The 22,957-nt window shown below is 33.3% G+C and overlaps 2 protein-coding genes across 2 annotated transcripts; one reads left to right on the forward strand and one right to left on the reverse strand.

Annotated features, from left to right (window-relative positions):
* Positions 1 to 3,925: 3,925 nt before the first annotated feature.
* Positions 3,926 to 5,261, forward strand: LOC114383920. The gene is made up of 3 exons (XM_028343622.1): positions 3,926 to 4,045; positions 4,732 to 4,849; positions 4,939 to 5,261. The coding sequence occupies exons 1-3, from the start codon at positions 3,926 to 3,928 to the stop codon at positions 5,259 to 5,261; spliced, it is 561 nt and encodes a 186-aa protein (XP_028199423.1).
* Positions 5,262 to 14,260: 8,999 nt separating this feature from the next.
* Positions 14,261 to 20,823, reverse strand: LOC114384278 (indole-3-pyruvate monooxygenase YUCCA6-like). Its single transcript, XM_028343940.1, has 4 exons — positions 19,595 to 20,823; positions 17,458 to 17,706; positions 15,982 to 16,104; positions 14,261 to 15,171 (listed from the first exon to the last, which is right to left on the reverse strand). Exons 1-4 carry the CDS (start codon positions 20,309 to 20,311, stop codon positions 14,950 to 14,952), a joined length of 1,311 nt encoding a protein of 436 aa, XP_028199741.1. The 5' UTR covers positions 20,312 to 20,823; the 3' UTR covers positions 14,261 to 14,949.
* Positions 20,824 to 22,957: the final 2,134 nt, after the last annotated feature.

The following is a 22,957-nucleotide window of genomic DNA, read 5'->3' on the forward strand; positions in this document are numbered from 1 at the left end:
TGCAGTCAGTCCCTTCACCAGCAGTACTTTGTCCAGACTAGGAAGTCCATCATGAACTAGCCTTCCCATTCCAATGATCTTTCCTTTAGAGCCATCTCCAAATGTCACATAGCTAGTGGAGCAGGGCTCAATGTTCACCAGGAATTCTTTAACTCCTGTCATGTGTCTGGAACAGCCGCTATCTAGGTACCAATCTTCCTTAGCTGATGCTCTAAGTGAAGTATGAACAACAAGACTGACAGCCTTGTGTTTTGGAACCCACATCATCTTCTTTCTGCTGTTGCTACTTTGAGTTCCATGATGTGGATGGCCATGTAGATGATAGCAAAAGGGCTTTATGTGACCATACCTGCCACAGTAGTGACACCTCCACTTCTTTCTTTTGTTCTTTTTCTGCTGCGTTCCATGATGTCGAGACCGATGTTGTGACATCGTGGCTCCAGTCCTGTTTTTAGCAGGAACAAATTCTGTCATGGTTGTTCTGCCAGCAGACTTAGGATTAAATCCAAGTCCTCTCTGGTTTCCAGCATTTTTTCCAAGCAGCAGCACCTCATCAAGCGTATCTGAGCCTTTATTCAGCATCTTTATTGAATTTGTCATGTTTTCCAGCTTAGAGTTCAGAAAACCGACTTTTCCTTTGAGCTCAGAGATCTCCTCTTTATGTGCCTCCTTTTCAGCCTCCAGATCTGCAATGACCTTCTTCAGTTGTGCTTCCTGCTGAAGAATCTTCTCACTTTTGAAGCATAGTTCTCTATAGGATGTAGCAAGCTCATCAAAAGTGATTTCACTGTCTGTATCACTTGAATCTTCAGCAGATTCAAATCTCCCAGTGAGTGCATTCACATCTCTGTCAGAGTCACTTTCTTGTTCACTCTCTGTATCAGAACGACATACAGAAAGTCCTTTCCTCTGCTTCTTGAGCTGAGTGGGACATTCAGCTATGATGTGTCCATAGCCTTCACACCCATGACATTGAATTCCTTTGCTGTGACTGGGCTTTACATCTGACCTTTTCTGGTATTTGCTGCCTTTCCTGATGTCGAAAGGGATGTTCTGGACATGTGGCTTCTGCCTCCTGTCCATTCTGTTCATCACTTTGTTGAACTGTTTTCCAAGGAGCACAACTGCATTAGTCAGACCTTCATCAGTATCCAGGTCATACTCACCTTCTTCTCCTTCATCATTTGACACGAATGCCAGATTCTTGCTCTTCTTTTCAGCCCTATCCGAGAGTCCTAGCTCAAAGGTTTGAAGGGAACCAATGAGTTCATCCACTCTCATGTTGCAAATGTCTTGGGCCTCCTCTATTGCAGTGACTTTCATGTCAAATCTCTTAGGCAAGGATCTGAGGATCTTTCTCACCAGCTTTTCATCTGTCATCTTCTCTCCCAAGGCAGTGCAAGCATTGGCAATTTCAAGAATGTTCATGTGGAAGTCATGAATGCATTCTTCCTCCTTCATCTTCAGATTTTCGAATTTTGTGGCCAATAGTTGCAATCTGGACATCTTCACTTTGGAGGTTCCTTCATGAGTGGTTTTTAGGATCTCCCAAGCATCCTTGGCCACTGTACATGTGTTGATCAGTCTGAAGATATTCTTGTCAACTCCATTGAATAGAGCATTCAAGGCTTTGGAGTTTCCAAGTGCCAATTCGTCTTCTTCTTTAGTCCAGTCTTCTTCTGGCTTCAATTCATCAGTGGGCTTTCCTTCTGTGTCCAGCATCTTGGGATGTTCCCAGCCTTTGATGACAGCTTTCCAGGTCCTGCTATCCAGTGATTTGAGGAAGGCCACCATCCTTGCTTTCCAGTATTCATAGTTGGTTCCATCTAGGATTGGTGGTCTGTTCACTGGTCCTCCTTCTTTCTCCATGTTCATCAGAATTTATCTCCCTAGATCTCACTCTGTGATTTCGAGTGTTGGCTCTGATACCAATTGAAATTCTGATACCAGGGGACAGATGTCGTACCGGATGTCACGACATCACGCTTCAGAACATGCAGATTATATGTGTCCGTATGAACAGATTAAACCAGTAAATAACACAAGAGAATTGTTTACCCAGTTCGGTGCAACCTCACCTACATCTGGGGGCTACCAAGCCAGGGAGGAAATCCACTCTCAATAGTGTTAGTTCAAGGTCTAACAGCCCCTGTTTACAACCTTCTCACCTAACCACTACCCGTGCGATCTCTACCTAAGAGCCACTCTTAGATATGAGAACCTCTGCTCACTCCCTCTCACTCACACTCCCGTGTTTACAATTAAGTCAAAGACACACCAGAGATCAACTCTGAACAAAAGAGATCAACTCTACACACTAGAGATCAACTCTAGACACAAGAGATCAACTCTACACACATAGGTCCAACACTTGATGCTAGGGTACCATCAAGGTGGCTCACAAAAGACTCAAGTCCCAAAACTCACAAAATAACTCTTCAATCCCGGACTTGGTACAGAACTCGTGCAGCCTCCATGATTATATAGCCGTGTACGATTCTGGGCTGCAACTCCTTGATGCTGGAGGAGATCTATCTTCTTCTGAAAAATCTGCAGTTAAAGAACTAAAAGATAACTTTTGATCTTTTAGTTTGAATCTTTAATCTTTAATCTTTAATCCCTGAACGAACTCTTCTACTTTGAAATTCAAACTTTAATGATCTTTTAATTCGTTCCTAAAGATAGATCATCTAATCTCTTGCTAACTGCACAATAATCTGTTAAAGATATAACAGATTTATATGTCCAGTATTTTCGGGCCGGATGTCAGGACATCGTGTCCGACATCGTGGATCCTGCAGCTTCACTTCTGCACTTGACTTTTATCTTGCATTGTACAGCAACTCCAGTATTTTCGAGCAGGATGTCAGGACATTGTATCCGACATCGTGGATCCTGCAACTTCACTTCTGCACTTGACTTTTATCTTGCATTGTACAGCAACTCCAGTATTCTCGGGCAGGATGTCAGGACATTGTATCTGACATCGTGGATCCTGCAACTTCAATTCTTCATTTGACATTTTATCTTGCCTTGTGCATTGTGCAGCCCGATCTTATTCCTTGACATCACGTTGGACATCACGTGCAGCAACTCCAGCTTTCCTTCATTGTCTAAGTGCTTATGTTTTAACAAAATCTTAGCCAATCTTTTAAAGCTCAGTAGAGCTAAACACTAACATAAAGGATTGTAATAATTGTGATGAATAATTTTTTTTGTTAAAATGCAAGTTAAGGTCTTGCTTTTATAGACTCTTCATGTCTGGTCAAGAAAACCATTAGAAGAGTTATAACCTTTAGAAAAACTTGAAAACCATTGGAAGAGTAACATCTTTTGATTTTTATTCAAAACTTATCACTGGTAATCGATTACCAAATCATTGTAATCAATTACACAAAGCATTTTTGTGAAAGGATGTGACTCTTCACAATTGAATTTGAATTTCAATGTTCAAACACACTGGTAATCGATTACCAAAATCTTGTAATCGATTACACCATTTTGAAATTAATTGGAACGTTGTAAATTCAGTTGAAAGCTTTTGAAAACAAACTTTGCCACTAGTAATCGATTACAATAAACTGGTAATCGATTACCAGAGAGTAAAAACTCTTTGGTAAAAGGTTTTGTGAAAAATTCATGTGCTACTCAATGTTTTGAAAAAACTTTTTAGTACTTATCTTGATTGAGTCTTTTCTTGATTCTTGAATCTTCAACTTGATTATTCTTGATTCTTGATTCTTGAAACTTGAATCTTGAAACCAAATTTCTCTTGATTCTTGAAGTGTTCTTGACTCAATCTTGAACTCATTCTCTTGGGCTTTTTGTCATCATCTTTATTATCATCAAAACTCCTTGAATCAATCTTGATTCATGACTCAAACTTGATTCAATCATGAAGCTTGCCTCTACAGTGACCATCAAAATGGCCACTGTTCAACACCTGGTGATTGCCAACAGAAAGAGGAGGCCCATTATTTGCAGAATCAAGGCAGACCTAAACAAAACTTTCAAGGAAATTACCAAGGCTATAGAGGTGGCTCAGGTTCAAATTAGCCTTATGACTCGAGGCAGCAAAATAATAATGCATATTCTAGTCCCACTAACTCTTCTTATGCAGGTCCTTCAAGCAACACTTTTGCAAGTCCTTCTAACAACTCTTATGCAGGTCCTTCAAATAGGGGTCAACCACCACAACAACAACAAGCTCAGTCTGATAAAATGTCAAAAATGGAAGATACTCTAACTTAGTTTATGCAAGTGTCCATCACAAACCAGAAGAACAATTATTCTTCCATTAAAAATCTTCAAGTTCAGGTTAGACAGCTTACAAAACAACTGTCTGAGCATGGAAGTGGATCTTTTTCAGCAAACACACGGGTAAACCCAAAGGAACAATGTAAACCAATTACAACAAGGAGGGGGACTGTGGTTGCTTTGAAGGATGATGGGGAAAAAAAGAAAAATGAAGGAGTTGGAGAAAATAATGATGAAAAGGAAGGAGTTGAAAAAGAAAAAGAGAAAAATGATGAAGTGGTGACTAATGAAGAAGTTGAAGAGAAAGTAATAAGTGAAGAGGAGAAACATAAATCAAAGAAATAGGCAACTGAAAAAGCCAAAGTTGTACTAAATCATCCACCAGTTCAGAATCTTCCTTATCTGCATGCTCCATCAAAGAAAGATAAGGAAAAGAAGAACAAGCGTTTCTTAGACATTTTCAAATGGCTACAGATTAACATTCCTTTTCCTAAGGCATTGGAGAAAATACCAACACATGATAAATTCATGAAGGATTTGCTTACAAAGAAGAGAAGAATTATGGATGATGAAACAGTGGAGCTAGAGTTAGGTTGTAGTGTAATTATTTAGAAATCCATTCCATAGAAATCTAGAGATCCTGGTAGTTTCATAATTCTCGTGACTATTGGGAGATTATAGTGGGAAAGGCACTTCTGGATTTAGGTGCAAGTATCAACCTAATACCCTTGTCCATGATCAAGCAGATAGAAGTTGAAATCAGACCAACAAGGAAGGCTTTGCAGTTTGTTGACAAAATTATCAAGAATCCTTATGGCATTGTTGAAGATGTATTGGTAAAAGTTGACAAATTTGTCTTTCCAATCAACTTTGTAGTGATGGATATGGAAGGGGATAGTGAAGTTCCATTGATTCTTGGCAAACCTTTCATTAAGACTGCTAAAGTTATGATTGATGTTGATGATGGAAAACTCATTGTTGGGGTGCAAGATGATGAAGTGTAGTTTATTGTATTTGAAGCCATGAAGAACCCTAAAGATAAAAGGGAGTGTTTTAGAGTGGATGTCTTTGATGAAGTAATTTCTGACTCCAAGAGGTTGATTCAAAGAAAATATGGTTTAGGTTTAGAGAAAACATTGACTAAAGCATTTGAGGAGATGAGTGAATGTGAACAAAATGAGAGTTTAGATTGTCTCCAACATCTAGATGCTTTCCAGGAAACTCCTTACCACCAATCTCTCTTTGAAGAATTAAAAGAAGAGAAGCAAAATGAAGAATCAAAGATGGAGCTGAAAGCATTACCTCCACATTTGAAATATGTTTTTCTTGCAAGTGATTCACAAAAACCAGTTATCACTAATTCATGTCTTTTCGAAGAAGAAGAAGAAGAAGAAAAGATATTGGTGAAATTTTTTAAGGAAAACATAGAAGCCATTGGTTCACCACTGTTGTCCGATTGCAAGAAGCCTAAGCCATAACAAGGGCGTCCAACTAAAAAGATGTTAAAGAAGTGTTCTTGGTAGGCAACCTAGTGATTCTAAACTTTGTCTTAATTTGTGTTATCTGAATTTTATGTCTTATGTGTTTGAATTATATTTTTGAACTTTACTTTTGAGTCTTTATGGAAAATTATGCTTTATAATGTATATGTTTCAATTTGCATGTTGAGTTGTAGTTTTAAATATGTCTATGTTTGGTGTGAAACTGTATTTTAAATATCCTAGTGTTTGTGTCATGTTTTTACATGTTATCTATTTTTGAATGTGTTTGTGATTTTGACTAGTTTATGTGTGCACTTTGATATGTGTACACAGAGGTTTCCCTCTTTTTGGTAATACACATTAGTGGATAATTTTGTTTTGTTAGCGTAGTTGAAGAACATATATAACTCCTTTTGGGACTTAAATAAAAACAAATTCTTGGACATAACATGTTTTGGAAAGAATTAGTAGCCGATGTTTTTGAAACTTGCTTTTAAATTGGATCAGAACACAACAAAGTGATTTTTTGAAACATTGAGAATGAAAAACAATGAATGGGTTTCCCTTTTACCAAATGAATTCAAATGTTTTTGCATGGACTTGATAAAGAACAACTTTCAAAACACTAATTTGATTTCAACATGGAAACATGCCTTAAACTTTAGTGAATGTGTGCAACCACAAATTTTACATTGAGTGTCCTCACCAATATGTTCTATAGTTGATTTTGCATGAATTTCTAATTGTAATAACATATGATGCATGAATATGATTTAGGCATTCTTTCTTTCTTTCTTGTACATTTTAAGCCACTAGCCAAAAAGCTATCCCAATATATATTGTTTTACTATTTGCAAGCCCTTTGATTCAAACACTTGATGTTTTGTTTGAACACTAACCTTGGATAAAATTTTCCTACCTTAGGGTAGGAGAGCAAAGATGTTTTGTTGGGTATTTCTATCATTTGGTGGCTAATGTCATGTAAATACTTTGTTTTTAAATGTGGTTATTCATGTAAATTAAATATTGTATAGAAAAGAAAAAGTAATGGGAAACAAGTTTTTTGTGAATAAATAGATGTTCTGAATTATGTACATTATGTTATAAACTATATAGAGTTATTGTAAATTTTATAAGTTGGGATCTTGGTATTGGAAGTGATGATTCATTTGAGTTGTTGACTTGTTTTTATGTTTGCTCTCATATTCTCAAGGTATTTTTGAATATCTAGCAAAACCAAGATTTCTTTCAAGCCAGGCCCTATCCTAAAAGTCCTAATGATCCATGATGATTACGTACTTTATCTTTGATTTGATGGGAAATGAATTGCAAAATTAATTCATGACATATCAGTGTTGGAATTGAGATGAAACACTTGTCTGTGTAAGAATTATACACCTTTGAGAGATTTTCCTCTGTTTGAGTGAATCAGGTGTTTTCTCTTATGTTCTTTAGAAACAAAATGCAAATTGATCTTAATCTCATTTGGTTCTGTGAATTTCATCTTTGTGCTTTCATTTCTCACTATTGAGTATTTGAAAAATGTTGTTCTGATCACTTTGGAGGTTGATTCTTTACAAGTCATGTTCATAGTTTTTGGTGTAGAAATATTGAAGCATTTTTATACTCATATTATTGTTATTTGTAGTTGTTTCTCTATACTTTGCTTGAGGACAAACAAGATTCTAGGTTGCTAAGAGTTGGTAAGTGCCACATTTGAGTTATTTATGGGAGTAGAATGCTAACACTTATCTTTTGATTTTAATAGTTTTCTTATAAACTCCCCTTAATTCTAGTTGTTTTATATATTGTACATTTTTATAAATATTTTTGTTTAAATATGGAAGATTCATCCATACATTTCTCATGTTTTGATGGTTATTTGTTGGATCCAAAAACCAAGCCAAGATGAAGAGCAAAAGGGACATTTTTGAAGAATTTCAGAGTGCCACTTACCTATGCTAGCAATCAACTCGCCTGGACTAGTGAGATTACTTCAACTTGAAGGAACCAATTCACCTGGGCAAGTATCACTCGCCTTGGTGAGTTGGTCTGGCACCTCTTGAACCATTTCGTTTAAAAGCCATACAAAAGGAGAAACCAAAGCTATGTAGTGCAAAAACTAGAGGAATAACAACACAAACAATAATAATCTGCTAGTTTCTTCAAAGGATTGGATGTAATCTTTGTACCCTTATGTATCTATTTTTATATTTTATATATATAAGAATCTTTTCTACTCATTAATAGTTATTCATTATGTTGATAATGCTTGATTCTGTTTGATCACTAGTTTCATGGAATTGGATTTTAAGTTTGACGGTAAAGTATTCTTAGAATTTTAACTGAATGATTTTACTCTTTACATTACGTTGCTAGGAATAGACCATAACATTTTGATTGCGAATAACACGAGATTATGATTATAATGCTAGGATATTTATTTCATATGTGAGGAATCAATATTCGATAAATAATCCAAGGGTTCTCGAATGCGAGGGTTCGATTCAGGGTGATTTAATATGTGTATTAGTGATGTTAGAAAATGATTGATATGTATTAATATTATTTGGATATTTAGGGTATGAACGATGAGATTCAATCCTACATTTCTCTTGAATTAATTAAATTCATTTTACTTGTTTTCGTAATTTTACATTTTCGATATTTTTGTTAAACCCATGAGATTTCTATTAAATTTGTTGTACACATAACTATTGATTTGTTGACTTTTATCTGGAGAAATTGAGTAACTCAAGTCCCTGTGAAGATGATTTCTTTTATAAAATCTATAACCTGCAACGACATTGGTACACTTGTCAATAGTCTAACAATTCTGAGAGCTAGAATTACCTAATTTAAAATTTTATAGAATTTCTTGTGAATTTTGAAATATGAAATTAGTGAACATGGATGCCGAGAAATCTATTTGAACTATAAGAAATGAGCTTTAAATGAAGCCTTAGTGCTTGTAGTAAAATTTTTGGGAAAATTCTCACTTATCTCTTAGTATATTGAGAGATATCTTCTCAATTTATAGCTTCAACGAATGAGGTTTCCATTTTTTGTTTGATAATTTTCTCACTTAAACTAAACTGTGTAATTGGAATTATAAGTTATTTAACTAAGTGGATTACTTTATCTTAGCTATTCATGATTAATTAGTATCTTAGGCTTCCTTATATGCTTGCTTTCTTAGCACATTATTTGAGTCCTCTTAAAATAGAGTTCAATCAGTATGTTTCACCCAAATTTATATACATGTACCTTTGGTGTGAGCCCTCTTAAAATAGAGAATAATTCATGAGTAAAGGGATAAGCTACATTGAATAAAATCATGAGTTAATGTCACCTGTAATGCATGTCTTGTTTGCTTAAGTTAAGACCCATTTCATGGCACCATATAGTCTAAGTATATGTATGATGGACACTATAAGTGCATGATGGACATTTTATATGCATGAAGAACACTATAAGTGCACAATGGACATTCTATATGCATGATGAGTATTGTAAGTGCACGACGAGCATTTAATATGCACGAGGAAGCACTCTATGTCCATGATGAGCACTATAAGTGCACAATGAGGATTTTATATGCATGAAGAGCATTGTAAGTGCACGATGAGAATCTTATATCGACTTTTTTTTTTACCAAACTAAGTGGTTTCATAAAACTATATACCAAACTAGGTGATTATGAAAACTATTTACCATAGATAGGTGATTTTGATTTATGACATTAGCTGTAATTATAATCAATGTAGAAAAGTAACATTTTACATCAGTTATGGTTATAATCAATGTCAAAAGTCAAAATCACTCATCTTTAGTAAATAGTTTTTGAAACCACCTAGTTTGGTATAGTTTTACAAAACCACCTAGTTTGGTAAAAAAAAGTCTCTTATATCCATGAAAAGCATTTAATATATATGCATGAGGAAACATTGTATATGCAATTAGATACAATGAACATTAGATATGCATGAAAAGCACTTTATGTGCACAAGGATTTTGCCTTGTGTACACATAATATCTTTTAGGCAAGATGAACACCATGTGTGTAATATGATAAGAGGCTTGTGAGACCCAACTATAATTAGAGTATTGTACCAGAAATGTGATTATTAGGAGATGACAATATGTAAGCCTTTGATATCATGGACTAGTATTAATCTTGGTGATAGTAGCTATTAATCTAAAAAATAATTCTCCCTAAAGTTATACCTTGGCATATATATCCATGTTGTAGGTGAATAAGTATAAGTGCTTGAAATTGTGGATTCGTATATTTGAGTTGTGATTTGTTGATGGTAAAGTAAAATTACTTTGTCCTTATGTTTCTGTAAGTGAGTATTGTAACACCCTGAAATATTGCTAATTATAAATCGATGTTTAATTATATTTATCGTGTTATTTGACTATATGGTTGACTTAAATGAGTTGAGGTATGACTTGAATTAGTCATGTGTGAATTTCTTGATGTGGATGTTGAGTTATGTGTAGTTTTGTTGAGCTAAGTTGAAATTATGAGATTTCAAATTTTACCTAAACCTATTTCAGTAAAATCATGATTCTGGACTTGTTAACCGTTGGATTGTCTTCAAATTTTGGCTGGAGCTTCCTAAGACAACTCTTCACAGTCTAAGCGCAATTCCAACCCGAGAGGGAATTATGCTGAGGGAGAATTAGTGTGCTGAGCGAGACTTAGTGCAAAGGGAGTTGCGCTAAGCGTGAAAAGTAGACTCTTGCTTAGTGAGACGAGCTCGCTAAGCGAGATCTGCAGATTATAAATACGTTTTTCAACGTGAAAAACACGATTTTCACTCTCCTCCTCTCCAAACACCCACCCAAACCCTAACACCTTCTTCTCCACCACCCATGAGCACCGGTGGCCACCATGAGCCGCTGTTGCTTGCCGTCGAACCCTCACACCAAGAGTAACATTTTAATCAGAGCGGAATCCTCAAAACCCACCTCAAGGAGTCGGTGGAAAAAAACTCCCTCAATCCTTCCTTTTTGTTGAATTGAGGATTTAAATCACAAATTTAATTATATGTATGAACAAATTTGCTTTCCATTATGTGAATGATGTGTACTGAGTTACTATACCTATACCTATATATATATATATATATATATATATATATATATATATATATATATATATATATATATATATGTATTCACTTAAGTAATGGTGCATTGTGTGGTGAATGTATATCGAAAAAAAAATTACGTTCATTTTTCAAAAGCAAATTAACAGAGTTTTCATTTAAAAATTGAAATTCTCGCAGTTTAGAGTGGTGATATCGTAGTAACGAGACGAGTCGTTACAAGTATAAATGACATTGAAATCTTAATTGTATAATTCTTATCTATGTTGCTTGACTTTATATTGGTATGTGTGCAAGGTTGATTATATATAATGATATCATATTTTTATGTGTGTGGTTCCTCTCTCTTGCCTAACTCTTTAAGCTATCATAAAACTCACTCCTCTTTCTTTATGTTGCATGGTATATACCTTTTGATGAACAATAGGAGTTGATAAGATCAAGGAGTTGTGGTATAGTGATGCAAGAGTATGCTAGTCTCAGAGGATGTTTGTTCTGCTCTGGAGGAGCTCATTAACTATTAAGTTTGTCTATGTTTAAGTGATATCATTCTCTATGGCCTTGTAGCCATGTGGCTATTTGATAAAGTAATGTTTTGAAGTTTTATAGCCTTGAACTTTATGTTTTACTAATATGTAATAGACTTATCGTATCCAAAAAATATCTCACTATTTTTCCTGATATTTTCCTTAAGTAATTCAAAATTCTTTAAGAAAAATTTTGAATGATTTAATTTTAACTTCAACAAGGTGAGACCTTACATTTGTTATGTGAATTTTAAGATTTATGCTTATATATGATTTTCACATGTTATGTTCTATATATGATGGTATTCTATAATGTTTTAATTGTTAAGTTTTATATTATTCTAGTATGCTTGTTTTTTGTAAGTTTACCCTTGTGTTGTTGCACTGTGATTCATGTCTGTGATGATCTCAAACTTTATATTTGTGGCAGCTGATGGCTAGGCGGTCCTTTCCTTTTAGAAACTTATGGATATGCGTGTTTGACTATGAAGACATGGTTTCCGTCTTTTTGTTTCCTTTTTAATATCATATCTAGTGTTGACTAACTCAAAGTCTAAATAGTTTATCTTCGAAAAGATGTTTATGTTATATGCATGTTTTGAGAATATTCTAGTTGCTCAAATGTTGGATAAGCTTTTATTATGATGGAGTGCCATAAGACACATAGTTTATTCAATTATATATATATATATATATATATATATATATATATATATATATATATATATATAGAGAGAGAGAGAGAGAGAGAGAGAGAGAGAAGATTGATCAAATTACACGAGTGTAATTTTGACAACTGCTATACAATTCTTTAACTTTCAATTGAATAATATTTTCTTAAAACTCATAGTTGGATTGAAAGTTCATTTCACATAGGTTACATATGTAAAATTTCATATTAATTCAAAATCATTTGTTTCTTCATTCATGTGTGTGTGTTTCATATTAATTCAAAATCATTTGTTTCCTCATTCATGTATGTGTGTGTGTGTAGTAAAAAAAATATTTAACCATAAAACAAATATGTGTGTGTGTGTGTGCTACCAAAGAAAAAAAAATATTTAACCATAAAACAAATAAAATAAATAATGATTTAAATTGTATAGTTTTGTTACTTCTACATATAACCAACCGCATAAATCTTGTTACCTGAAAAAATCCCTCACAAATCTAGCATTTTCCTAATTATCGATGGTTTTCCTTTTTTTTTCCTCCTTTTCTCATATTCTCCTTAAAGGTCATCTTATTCAAAACTCAAACTAATTATGAAATTTCCTATCTCTCACTTCACACCTCAGAATACATTGTTCCCATAAAGAGTGACGCTTTCACATCTTCTTTCGAGAAAAAATGTTTTCATTTTTTAAGATATTTCGAGGAACAAATATCTAATGAAGATGACGGAATGGGGTCTCTAGCTCATAGGATTAGAGCATGAGGCTACGAACCACGGTGTTGGTGGTTCGAATCCCTCCTCCCCACAACTGGCTAAAAAAGGGAAGGAAAGTTTTTAAATCCACAAATTCTTTAATTCTGTCTCTCTCTCTCTCTTTTCTGGAATCGTTACCCTAAATCCAATTCGAAGACGATGAAAGAAATAGAAAAAGTTGGGGGAAAAAAATGACAATGCTTTTTCGGAGGAGTGGGTCATATTGAAATGACAATGATCAGTGATCAGTGATGCAAAATTTGTGGTACAATCGAACTTGGGCCCTGGAAATTAACGGTGGCTGGCTGATATCAGAAACACAATTTTGGGTTGTGTCAACAATTCCTATAAAAGGGATAGACACCATCATCCATCGTCGATTCCGCAAGAATTGACAGTTTGACACAACATATACTGCTAGCCTTTTTCTTTGCCAGGATCAATAGTTTCTTTTTTCTTCTTATTATGATTACAAACATTTTCAATCAAACAATATCCAACAGTCGATCACCACACTGATTCTCTACAGATTAATCCGTACATTTTTTTTCTCAACTTGCACATAACATGTGGGGTTGTGTTGCGTTGTACCTGCTATCTTTATGGCTGAAGCTTAATTACTGTGTGCTAAAGGAAGTTATAACTTGAATAATTAAATGATTCATATTTAAACATAAAAAAGTTCCAAAAAAATTATAGTATCAATTAATTAGATATCACTTTCAATCTAATTTTTTTAAAATGATTTTTTATGTATTGATAATAAAAAAATTATATTATCGCTTAATTAAAAATTATTATTAATATGAATTTAAAAAATTAATATTATAAAAATTTATAAATTTATCATATATTATAAGTTATGATTAAAATTTAATATAAAATTTATTTATTCTATCAATTTATAGATTATTTTTTCTTTTTGAAGTAATTATTATAATCGACAATCGGTTTAACTTACTTGATAATTTATAATTAGATGATAGTATAAATTGTTAGTAAATTTAAATTAAATTAAAAAAATTACCTCATAATTAATTATATATTTTTTTCTTATAACTATGTCTTTAATATATTCTCTTAACCGGTGAGGTAGAAATTTCAATTGGGTAAAACAATAAATAGTCCCACTTCTTTTTTTGGTATCAAAATTATCCCACTTTTATTTTAAAGCAAACATTTATAGGAATCATTTTATTTGCGTGAGTTCATTTCAAACGGGTTAACACTTAATTTAATGAAGTTGGTGTGAGGGCGGAAATCGTAATAAATGAAAATAACAATTCGACTGTTATTCCCTGCAACTTTGGAAGTTTTCAAATGCACATTCTTAAATTAGTGTCCGTGGAAATGCAAGAGGGTGGTCCTAACTCCTAACTCCCACTTGGAACCGAAATCATTTGCATAACGAAATTGCATGGAAAGTAGTAACAACGAAGGAACATGATCTAGCACTCCATCCCAAACCAACAAAGATTTTCTTCCCGAACTATTCTGTTCGATTTTAAAGTTTACAAAAATAAAATAAAGAAAAGAAAAAACCTAAACCGCGGAAGCATTCGGGCCTCAAAGGGGCAGCAAAAAAGCATCAAAATTTCATACTCTATTTTGTATTTTAAAAATTCCATGGGAATATAGGTTAAACCACAATCACATACCAAAGACTATCTTCTTCATCTGTCATCTTCTTTTCTTAGTCACTTTGCTTCCCTTGTTCTCTAGAAAGTCAAACCTACATATATTAGAAAAAAAAAATTGCACTGTACAAAATGCATAGAGAACTAAGGTAGAAAAAATTGCCCCTACCCCACCCCAAGCTAGAATCCTTCTTCAATTTCAATTCAACATCTCATTCTCAAATCCATATATGTTGACAAGTGAATATGCATCAAAATTCAGCTGAAGGGCACCACATGGGAAATTTTCCCCCCACCAATTTCCTTTCTTTTTTTGGTCCACTTATCCTTGTATGGATTGGAGGAGCACCACTCTTGGTACTAGCTAGCATAGCATTGTGCACGTGTATGATGGCGCCACAAAATTCCCCAATCTCAAATATTCATGTGTATAAATCAACTTTAATCAATCTCTTCTCTATAATCTCTAATTGGGCCAAAACCAAATTAAACTCAAACCTATCATGAATTGGATTGTGGCACATTAAGTGAGAGAGAAAAAGAAGTACTATGCTTTGCTTTCCAACACCTTTCAATATCCTCAGCTATTCTCTTGGCATCCATTGATGCACCAAGTAGTCCACGCTTGGTGAAACCAACTGCATAGAGCCCATTCTCACCCTTCCATCCATTTGGAAATGGCTTCGTAGGGAACCCATCTTCCTTAGAGAACATATCCTCTTCCTGCACATATGCCATTCGGATTATATTAGCTTCTTTTCTTGCTTTATATCATTTTCAAAACTCAGATAGAGAGGGTCTTTATTCTCCTGTGTTTTCCTCATTCATAACCGTTGAATTTTATTAAATTGAAAGTGGCTAACTGTTTTTTCATTATATAATATATAATTATCTTTACTGTGCAAAATAAAATAAAAAAGTTCATTAAATTGATCAAATCTACAAATTTTAAAATACCCAAAAACTAATTAATTTTCAACAATCAACTACCATTTAAAATACAATTTAATGTTAATTATAAATTTTCATAACTAAAAATATATTATTTATTTAAAATTTAATTTGCATAATAAAAAAGTTGTAATATTACATAATTCAATGATAAAAATTCTTAAATTCATAATTTAGGAAATCTATTAGATATATGTTTGGAAAAATCTCTCTTTGAGTACTTATTGTGAGGAAAAAAAATTAAAAAAAGTAGCTAGTATGCATTGAATTTTTTCTATAAGTTAAAATCTATTTATACACTTCATATTTTGAAGAAATTAGATGAAAAAATTTATATAAAAGCTAAGTGTATAAAGTTAATTTTAGTTTGTAAGAAAAAAATCATTATTTTTATTTTCTTTTCTAACAACTACTAGTAAAAAAATTATAAAAAAAACAAGACGAAAAGTAAACCTAATTTATGTTGTAAGGAAAAAGTAAACCTAATTTATTTCAGAATAAACACATCACATTCCTTTATGTTTTTAATGATTCAAATCAAAATAAAGAAAAGGAAGAAGAATTTATCGTATTGATATATACCTTTAGCCAATAGGGCACATTACTTTTGTAACCAGTTGCCAATATGAGGGCATCAAAATTCTCTGTCCTTCCATCAACAAATTCAACAGTATAACGTTTTAAGCGCTTGATGCCAGGCCGTACCTGCAGCAATTTGTGTGAGTGGACTGCGGCGTTCAATTCAAACAAACAACAATCTAAATGCAAAATAATAATTACGCTCCCCCAACAACATGATTGAAAATAATAATAATAATGATCATTCTTTTGTCCATTAGCTTTTGTAAAATCTCAGATATTATAAGACCTTGTGATTTGACTGAAAGCACACAACGATCGAAAATGTTGCGAATGAAAAACGAAAGGCGGAAAACACATTAATAGGGGGTCATTTCATTGAACATAAAAATTAAAAAAGAGTGCTAGTGAATTTGTAATTTGTGCTTCACGAAAAGCAAATTATAAAGGCAAAACAAAATATACAAGTAATTAAAAAAGGGGCACTTAACAATAATATTAAGAAAAAACCACGGATTGCGGTTATGACGGCACCGAAATATGATCTTATGATATATTGCAAACTAACTTTCTTGTCATTATTTGGATTGTTATCGCTAAAGAAAATAAAATGGTCGTTCTAATATACAACCTGGTCTCTATCAAAGTTACAGTTTGTGTTTTTCTGTCCTTAAAACTTTTGTCTATACAAAGTTAGTCTTTTAAGTAATAAAAATATTCACTAGTTAATTAAATAAATTTGTTGTAGCAACTTCATAGATCAATTTATATTAACATATGCACAATCAATGAAAAAAGAATGTTAACTATATATATATATATATATATATATATATATATATATATATATATATATAATTTATTCCTTAAATATAACTTGTATTGTTTTGGATTTCCAAAGTATTATTTATGCAAATTAATCCTTCAAAAGTGTTAAAACTATTCATAAATTAATTACATAAACTTGTTAGCAAGTTGATAATTTAAGTGATCAATTTGTATAAATATGTATGAAAAAAGAAGTTAATATACAATTAGTCCTTAAATATGACTTGTTTTATTGAACCTTCAAAAGTGTTAACGTCCTAATAAATTTATCCTACTAAGATCGATCAGTGTCAAAATACTTGAATAAAAGTAGAACTTGCTACTCCTTTCAATGACCAAATTGTATGTTTATTCATTAATTTATAAATTAAAACACCACAAGTTATTGTCATTTTGAAGGTTCAAATTACAAAGTAACCCAATTAAGATCTTTATGACTCCAAAACATTAACATTTGCCAACTCAATTAAAAAAAATGTATAAAATAAGAGAAAAAAATTCATATACTATTAAAACTCAAAATACCTCGTACATTTAACTAAATTTAGACTACACCAAATTCTTATTTTTCTAATAATGTTTCACTCAAACTAAAGAGTTCCAAAAAAGAAAAAGTTGAATTTGATTTGATTTGATAAAAAGGGGAGGTACCTTTATATGTCCACTTTTGATCTTGGCAAGGGTACCCACATCTAGCACTGGTGTCTTTCCGGACAGGTTTTTGAGCTGAAGGGGACCCAATTTCGGCCGGTCCAATCCGAACCGAGCCGTGTCACCAAGCATGAGCCATGACACTATGAGAAGGAACCGATCCACAAACCGAATGGGCAGCCACTTGAGCAACCACATGGACAACCCAAAAGTTGATTTTCCCAGCATCTCTCGTGGTAAGATATGTACCTTCAACACCAAAAAAATAAAAATAAAACTTCATGACATGGATAAATTCTTACATGAATACGGTGTATTAGTTGTACTATTCCAACAAGAAATGTGATGTGAAAAAGTACACAACATAGTGTTATATATTCAATTTTTCTAGAATAATGTTTTGTGGATAACCAATGTTGGAATGAGAAAAAAAGAAATGAAAAAAATAAAAAGTCATAATATAATTATAGATAACACTATATGTCAATAAAAGAAAAATAAGAATGTCAAATGAGTGTTTGTATTATTGGGGATTTGAGGTGTCTATATGTCGAGTTAATACATAGATTAAATGACTAAATATTAAGTTATTATAATAGTCTTTCCATTATGAGTCCTTAATTATATTATTTGAATAATGACATCAACAATGTTTGAACTACAAATTTTTGTGTAAATTACTCAGACCTTTTTTATCTCTAGCCTTTCTATTGTATGTCCTATATCATATTAGAATAGAACTTCTAAGTAAATTCGACTTAAAAATACCTTTAGAATACTAATATTATCATCTCAATAAGACTATCCAAATTCATGATTCCCTAATTGCTTGAATGTAGGGAATCAAAATTCGTCCTTAATCTATGCATGCATTGGTACATAAGGATAGTAAAGTTATATATATATATATATATATATATATATATTATATAATAAAATTTAGATATATGACATATGAACCGTGTGGCAAGAGTAACTCAGTATTTCCCCATCATAACAGCTCAGAATTTTCAGAGTTTTAGTATCTTGTGAGGGGATACAGCTTCACTCAGATAAGAAGAGTGGAAGAAAAAGGAGAAAAAGGTAGAAGCTGATGTGGGAGGAGTACTTTAGCCCTTGGTAGGCCTTAATTGTTTGCAGGCCATGCTCTAAATATGTAATGGGTAAAAGAGTATCTCTTTTGCTAAGAAAATCATGGGAAGAAAAAAGGAAGGGAAAAAGCAACTGGGTATGGAAAATCAGTGGTCATCTTATGCTTCTTCTATCGCACGCTGCGCACGCTTGAGAATCCCAATAAAAGTGAAAATACCATGATTAATATTTATAATATTTAAAAGCTATATAGCCAACTCTGAATCATATTTTATGAACAACCCAATGGTACTTAAGGCCATATTATAGATGCAAGCATGAAACAAAGTTTTTGCGAGTTTTGTTAGAAAAGCCAAATTATGAAGGTGGTGAAGTTTACTCGCAAATTATGTGCCTCACAATATATATCAGCCTTTTCATATAATTTCTTTTTTCAGAATGAACAGAACAAGCCTTGCAATTTCCGTGTTTCCTAATGTAGTGATTAGTGACATGGAATTTCATATAAGAACTTTGAACAGTATGCCATATTTTCTCTATCTGAAAGTCAAAATTCTTTTATGAGGCAGCAAAAAATAAAAATAAAACAAAAACAAAAACTCCCATCTGGAGTTTACATAACAAGCAATTAATCTATGTTCCAAAATTCAACAAAGAAAAAAAGAAAGCAAAAGTGGGTATCTTGTTGCCACGCTTCATTTAGCCTTGTTCATGTTAAATCAGCGATTCCAAAACAGGAGCGACGTGCAAACTTTTAACCAAAACCCACAACTTAACATTATTTTTGTTCAAAGAAAAAAAAGAAAAAGATACACAAAATTTACACAGTTCTTTAAGTATATTTTATAGTATTCTCCAAATAGAATTAAACTTTCATTTCATTTCATCGTATGCTGACATGCAATGTAAACTTTTATTGGGTCGATTAATGAAATGAAATTTAAATTTTGATTGGAAAACAGAAGGAAGTAAAGTTTTGTCCAAAATAGAGAAAAAAGGCATCATAGGTAGAAAGAAATTAGAAAGAAAGGGTTAGTGTTCTTACAGTATCTCTGACCACAAGAGAAGGAGTAGCATTATGGTTGCAAAGATCCAAGCAGACTTCCATCCCTGAATTCCCACACCCAACAACCAACACCCTCTTCCCTCTAAACTCTTCCCCACTCTTATACAAACTTGTGTGCTTTATGGTCCCACCAAACTCCCCCATTCCTTCAATACCAGGCACCACAGCCTCTGCATTCTCCCCAGTGGCCACAATCAGCCACCTGCACACAAACTCTGTTGCCACCTCCCTCTTGTTCAAGCTCTTCACCCTCCAAAACCCGAGCGTGGCGTCAAACTCCGCGTGCTGGACCGTCTCATTAAACCTTGGCCTAATGTGAAACCTCTCAGCATAGCTCTCCAAGTACTCTATGAACTGCTGCTTTGTAGGGTATGTGGGGAAGTCACAAGGAAACCCCATCAAGGGAAGTTCGCAAAAATTCTTTGGCAAGTGAAGGTGGAGCCTATCATAGGTCTTGAGTTGCCACAAGGATGCTATGCAGTTGGATCTTTCTAAGATTAGGCTTGGCACTCCTTTCTCTTTGAGATATGCTGCTGTTGCAAGCCCTGAAGGCCCTGCTCCCACAATCACTGGCCCTGGCACCCACACACATCTCTCACTAGTAGTAGTACGTTGTGATAATGAATTCTTCATTTTCTCTAGGAATAGAGAGTCATGTGCTTGCTTTCCTTCTAGCTCTCTCAAGCAATAGTCCATCCAAAAATGCAATGAATATGAGCAACAAATTAATTATACAGAATGTATTCTTTAAATGGATCTCAGTACCTCAAGAGATCAGTATCTGACTCTCCCCAGGAAGATATTTTGAGCAAGTTCGGTGGAAAACAAGGCGGATTCTATGTTTCAACACAATTGGGGAGCAAGATTAACCAAAACCGAAAAGTGAAAGTGAAAGCTCTGAGAGTTGGTTTTTGAAGATTTGGGATGTGATTTGGTGTTGTGGAGGATTGGGATTGTGAACAAGTTCCTTGAATTTTGGAGGGGATTGAGAAGGGTCTTATCGGCCACGGTTGAGCAAAATGGAGAAGAAAATAAAAATAAAGAAAAATTCTGAGTTTCGTGTTTGTGTGTGTGTGTTTGTGTTCAATGGAGGAGGGTTAAGCGCAAGGATGAGCACCAACTACGGGGCAAAATCAGCATTCGTCAGAGAGAGAGAGACGGAGAAGGATGGTGATATATCTCTTTGTATGTGTGTGAACATATATATATTCCTATTCTGCTTCGTTCAAGAATTTAAATGAGCCAAAGCAATTAATATAAGCAAGTGGTAAAATGAGGAACAACACTAGTGGGGACATTACATTATAATTAATATTGTTATTATTATTTAATATTAACCTTATTAGTATTTTTTAACTTTATGTTAATTAATTAAACACGCATCCAACAAGCATGTGAGTTAATTTCCCGGGTGATCAAAAGTTCAGAATTCGTAACATATATTATATATTTCAATTCAAGGGTTATTTATTAGGGGTTTGAAATTGTGGGTGGAGATATTACTGCAAATAATTCCTATGAAGACTTGAGTTGGTCTAACAATTCAAGAATGATATGCATTAGCAAAGAGGTAAAAATTCGCAGAAGATAGCTGGTACGTGATCATTCGCAATGGAGAATGTGGTGCAGCTCAACATGGACCTGGTGGAGCATGAATTGTGTCCAAGATGTCATCCACATTAGTGGGATATTTTCAAATTAAATGGATTTAAATATTATTTGAATTAATATCTATATAGTTCTTATTTGCAGTCACTATGATGTAAAACTTTCATTATCATCCACGTATTGCCTTGTCGTGGTTAATTTTTCCTTTTAGCTATACATAATTAGGTTATGGTATATAAATTTTTAAATTGATAATAAATTAAAATTAATTAGTTGATGTATAGATTTTTTATATTTGAATTTGATTTTAATTCATTGTGAACAAATTGTTTTTGCAATGCCATATACTGACATGCCATGCGGTTGACCAATATACTGGTTAATCAAAAAATTAACTTATTTAATTACATGGTTATATAATTAAAAGTATTTTTAATTTTCTGGTAATGATTTTTTGAAGCAACCCTTTAGCCTAGTGGTCAACCACTTGCCAACAAATAAGTGTTGTTCCTTATGTGATGTGATTCGATTGTGAACATGAAGCATATTAAATAATGGGTAATACACTTTAAAAAAAATAATTCATTTTTTTAAAAATTTTAATAATCATATTTTTTTCTTCTAAAAAATTAAATGTGTACCAATGAATCTTTGTCTAAGTGGAATTATACTCGTCCCTTAAGTAAAGTTTTGAGTTCGAGTCTTGTAGATGAAAAAAATATAATTGACAGAGAGATTCCATTAAAAGTAGTTAACCAAGTTCTCCGAAGGAGATAAATCATTAGCAAAATTCTAGTGGATACTTTGCAACGATGTCATAGTAACCCAAAAATGAAATGTGTTATATTTAAATAAATCTTTAAAGATATAAGATGTGAGCAATAATGTTATTATACATCTTAAAAGTGATTAAAATCTTAAAGTGAATAAAAGAATTCAAAACTAACTATAATGTTGAAAGTTGTAAAAATATAAAAATTGACCAAATTCAAGAGACTAGTATACATTAAAATGCTTGCATTTTAGTCTCCATATTTTATTTTATCTATAATCACATTTTTTTCATTATAAACTACATGTAAAGTTAGCCCTTATTGTTTTTCAATTGTTCAAATCATAGTTTAAAAAACGAAACTGACCCGACTGGTTCAATCGAGAATTGGTGGTCTAGTTGGGTCGAGCCATCTTTTAGGTTGGTTATGCTTTCAGCCTAGTAAAACTCGATGTGACCTAGTCGGGTTGCTAGTTGGACTAGTGAACTACAATCCAGACTGAGCCACCTTTTTAATGTTATGAAACAACATCATTTTGATTACTAGCTGAAAAAAGAAAGAAGAAAGGGATGAGTGAATACACAAAGGAGGCAACTCAGCTTTGCTCTTAAACTCAAAGTCTTTCCCCGTCTCTCAAATTCATGAAGGAACTCTAATCGGCCTCCAAACTCCATCGATGTCATCAACCTTGGATCACTGAAGTTGTTGACTTTGTCTATCTCTCAGATTGTTGTCGTCACACTCGCATGAAGCCACACACAAAACCAATGTTGTTAGCGCAAGGAACCACCGTTGCACGTCATCATCAATGCACTCACTGGAGCCTCAGCTGCCATTGATTATGCTAAGCTTAGTGTGATGCTTTAGCTTATTTTCTTGCTCATCTTAGTAAGTTCTTGATGCCTTCTTAATCAATGTAGTGTCTTCAGGATTGATAATTAATCAATGCTCTTCTTAGTAA

This window comes from Glycine soja, chromosome 14 (assembly GCF_004193775.1).
Source record: "Glycine soja cultivar W05 chromosome 14, ASM419377v2, whole genome shotgun sequence".
Taxonomy (NCBI): domain Eukaryota; kingdom Viridiplantae; phylum Streptophyta; class Magnoliopsida; order Fabales; family Fabaceae; genus Glycine; species Glycine soja.

Bases quoted from the DNA above. Each gene is read 5' to 3' on its own strand.
- LOC114383920 (XM_028343622.1), top strand. From the start codon at position 3,926: ATGGCCACTGTTCAACACCTGGTGATTGCCAACAGAAAGAGGAGGCCC. The intron at 4,046-4,731 runs GTTCAAATTAGC...AAATGGCTACAG, and splicing joins AGGCTATAGAGGTGGCTCAG to ATTAACATTCCTTTTCCTAA. The intron at 4,850-4,938 runs GTTGTAGTGTAA...GGGAGATTATAG, and splicing joins AACAGTGGAGCTAGAGTTAG to TGGGAAAGGCACTTCTGGAT.
- LOC114384278 (XM_028343940.1), bottom strand. From the start codon at position 20,311: ATGGACTATTGCTTGAGAGAGCTAGAAGGAAAGCAAGCACATGACTCT. The intron at 17,707-19,594 runs GTAAGAACACTA...TTGGTGTTGAAG, and splicing joins CTCTTGTGGTCAGAGATACT to GTACATATCTTACCACGAGA. The intron at 15,172-15,981 runs GTATATATCAAT...GCATATGTGCAG, and splicing joins ATGTGCCCTATTGGCTAAAG to GAAGAGGATATGTTCTCTAA.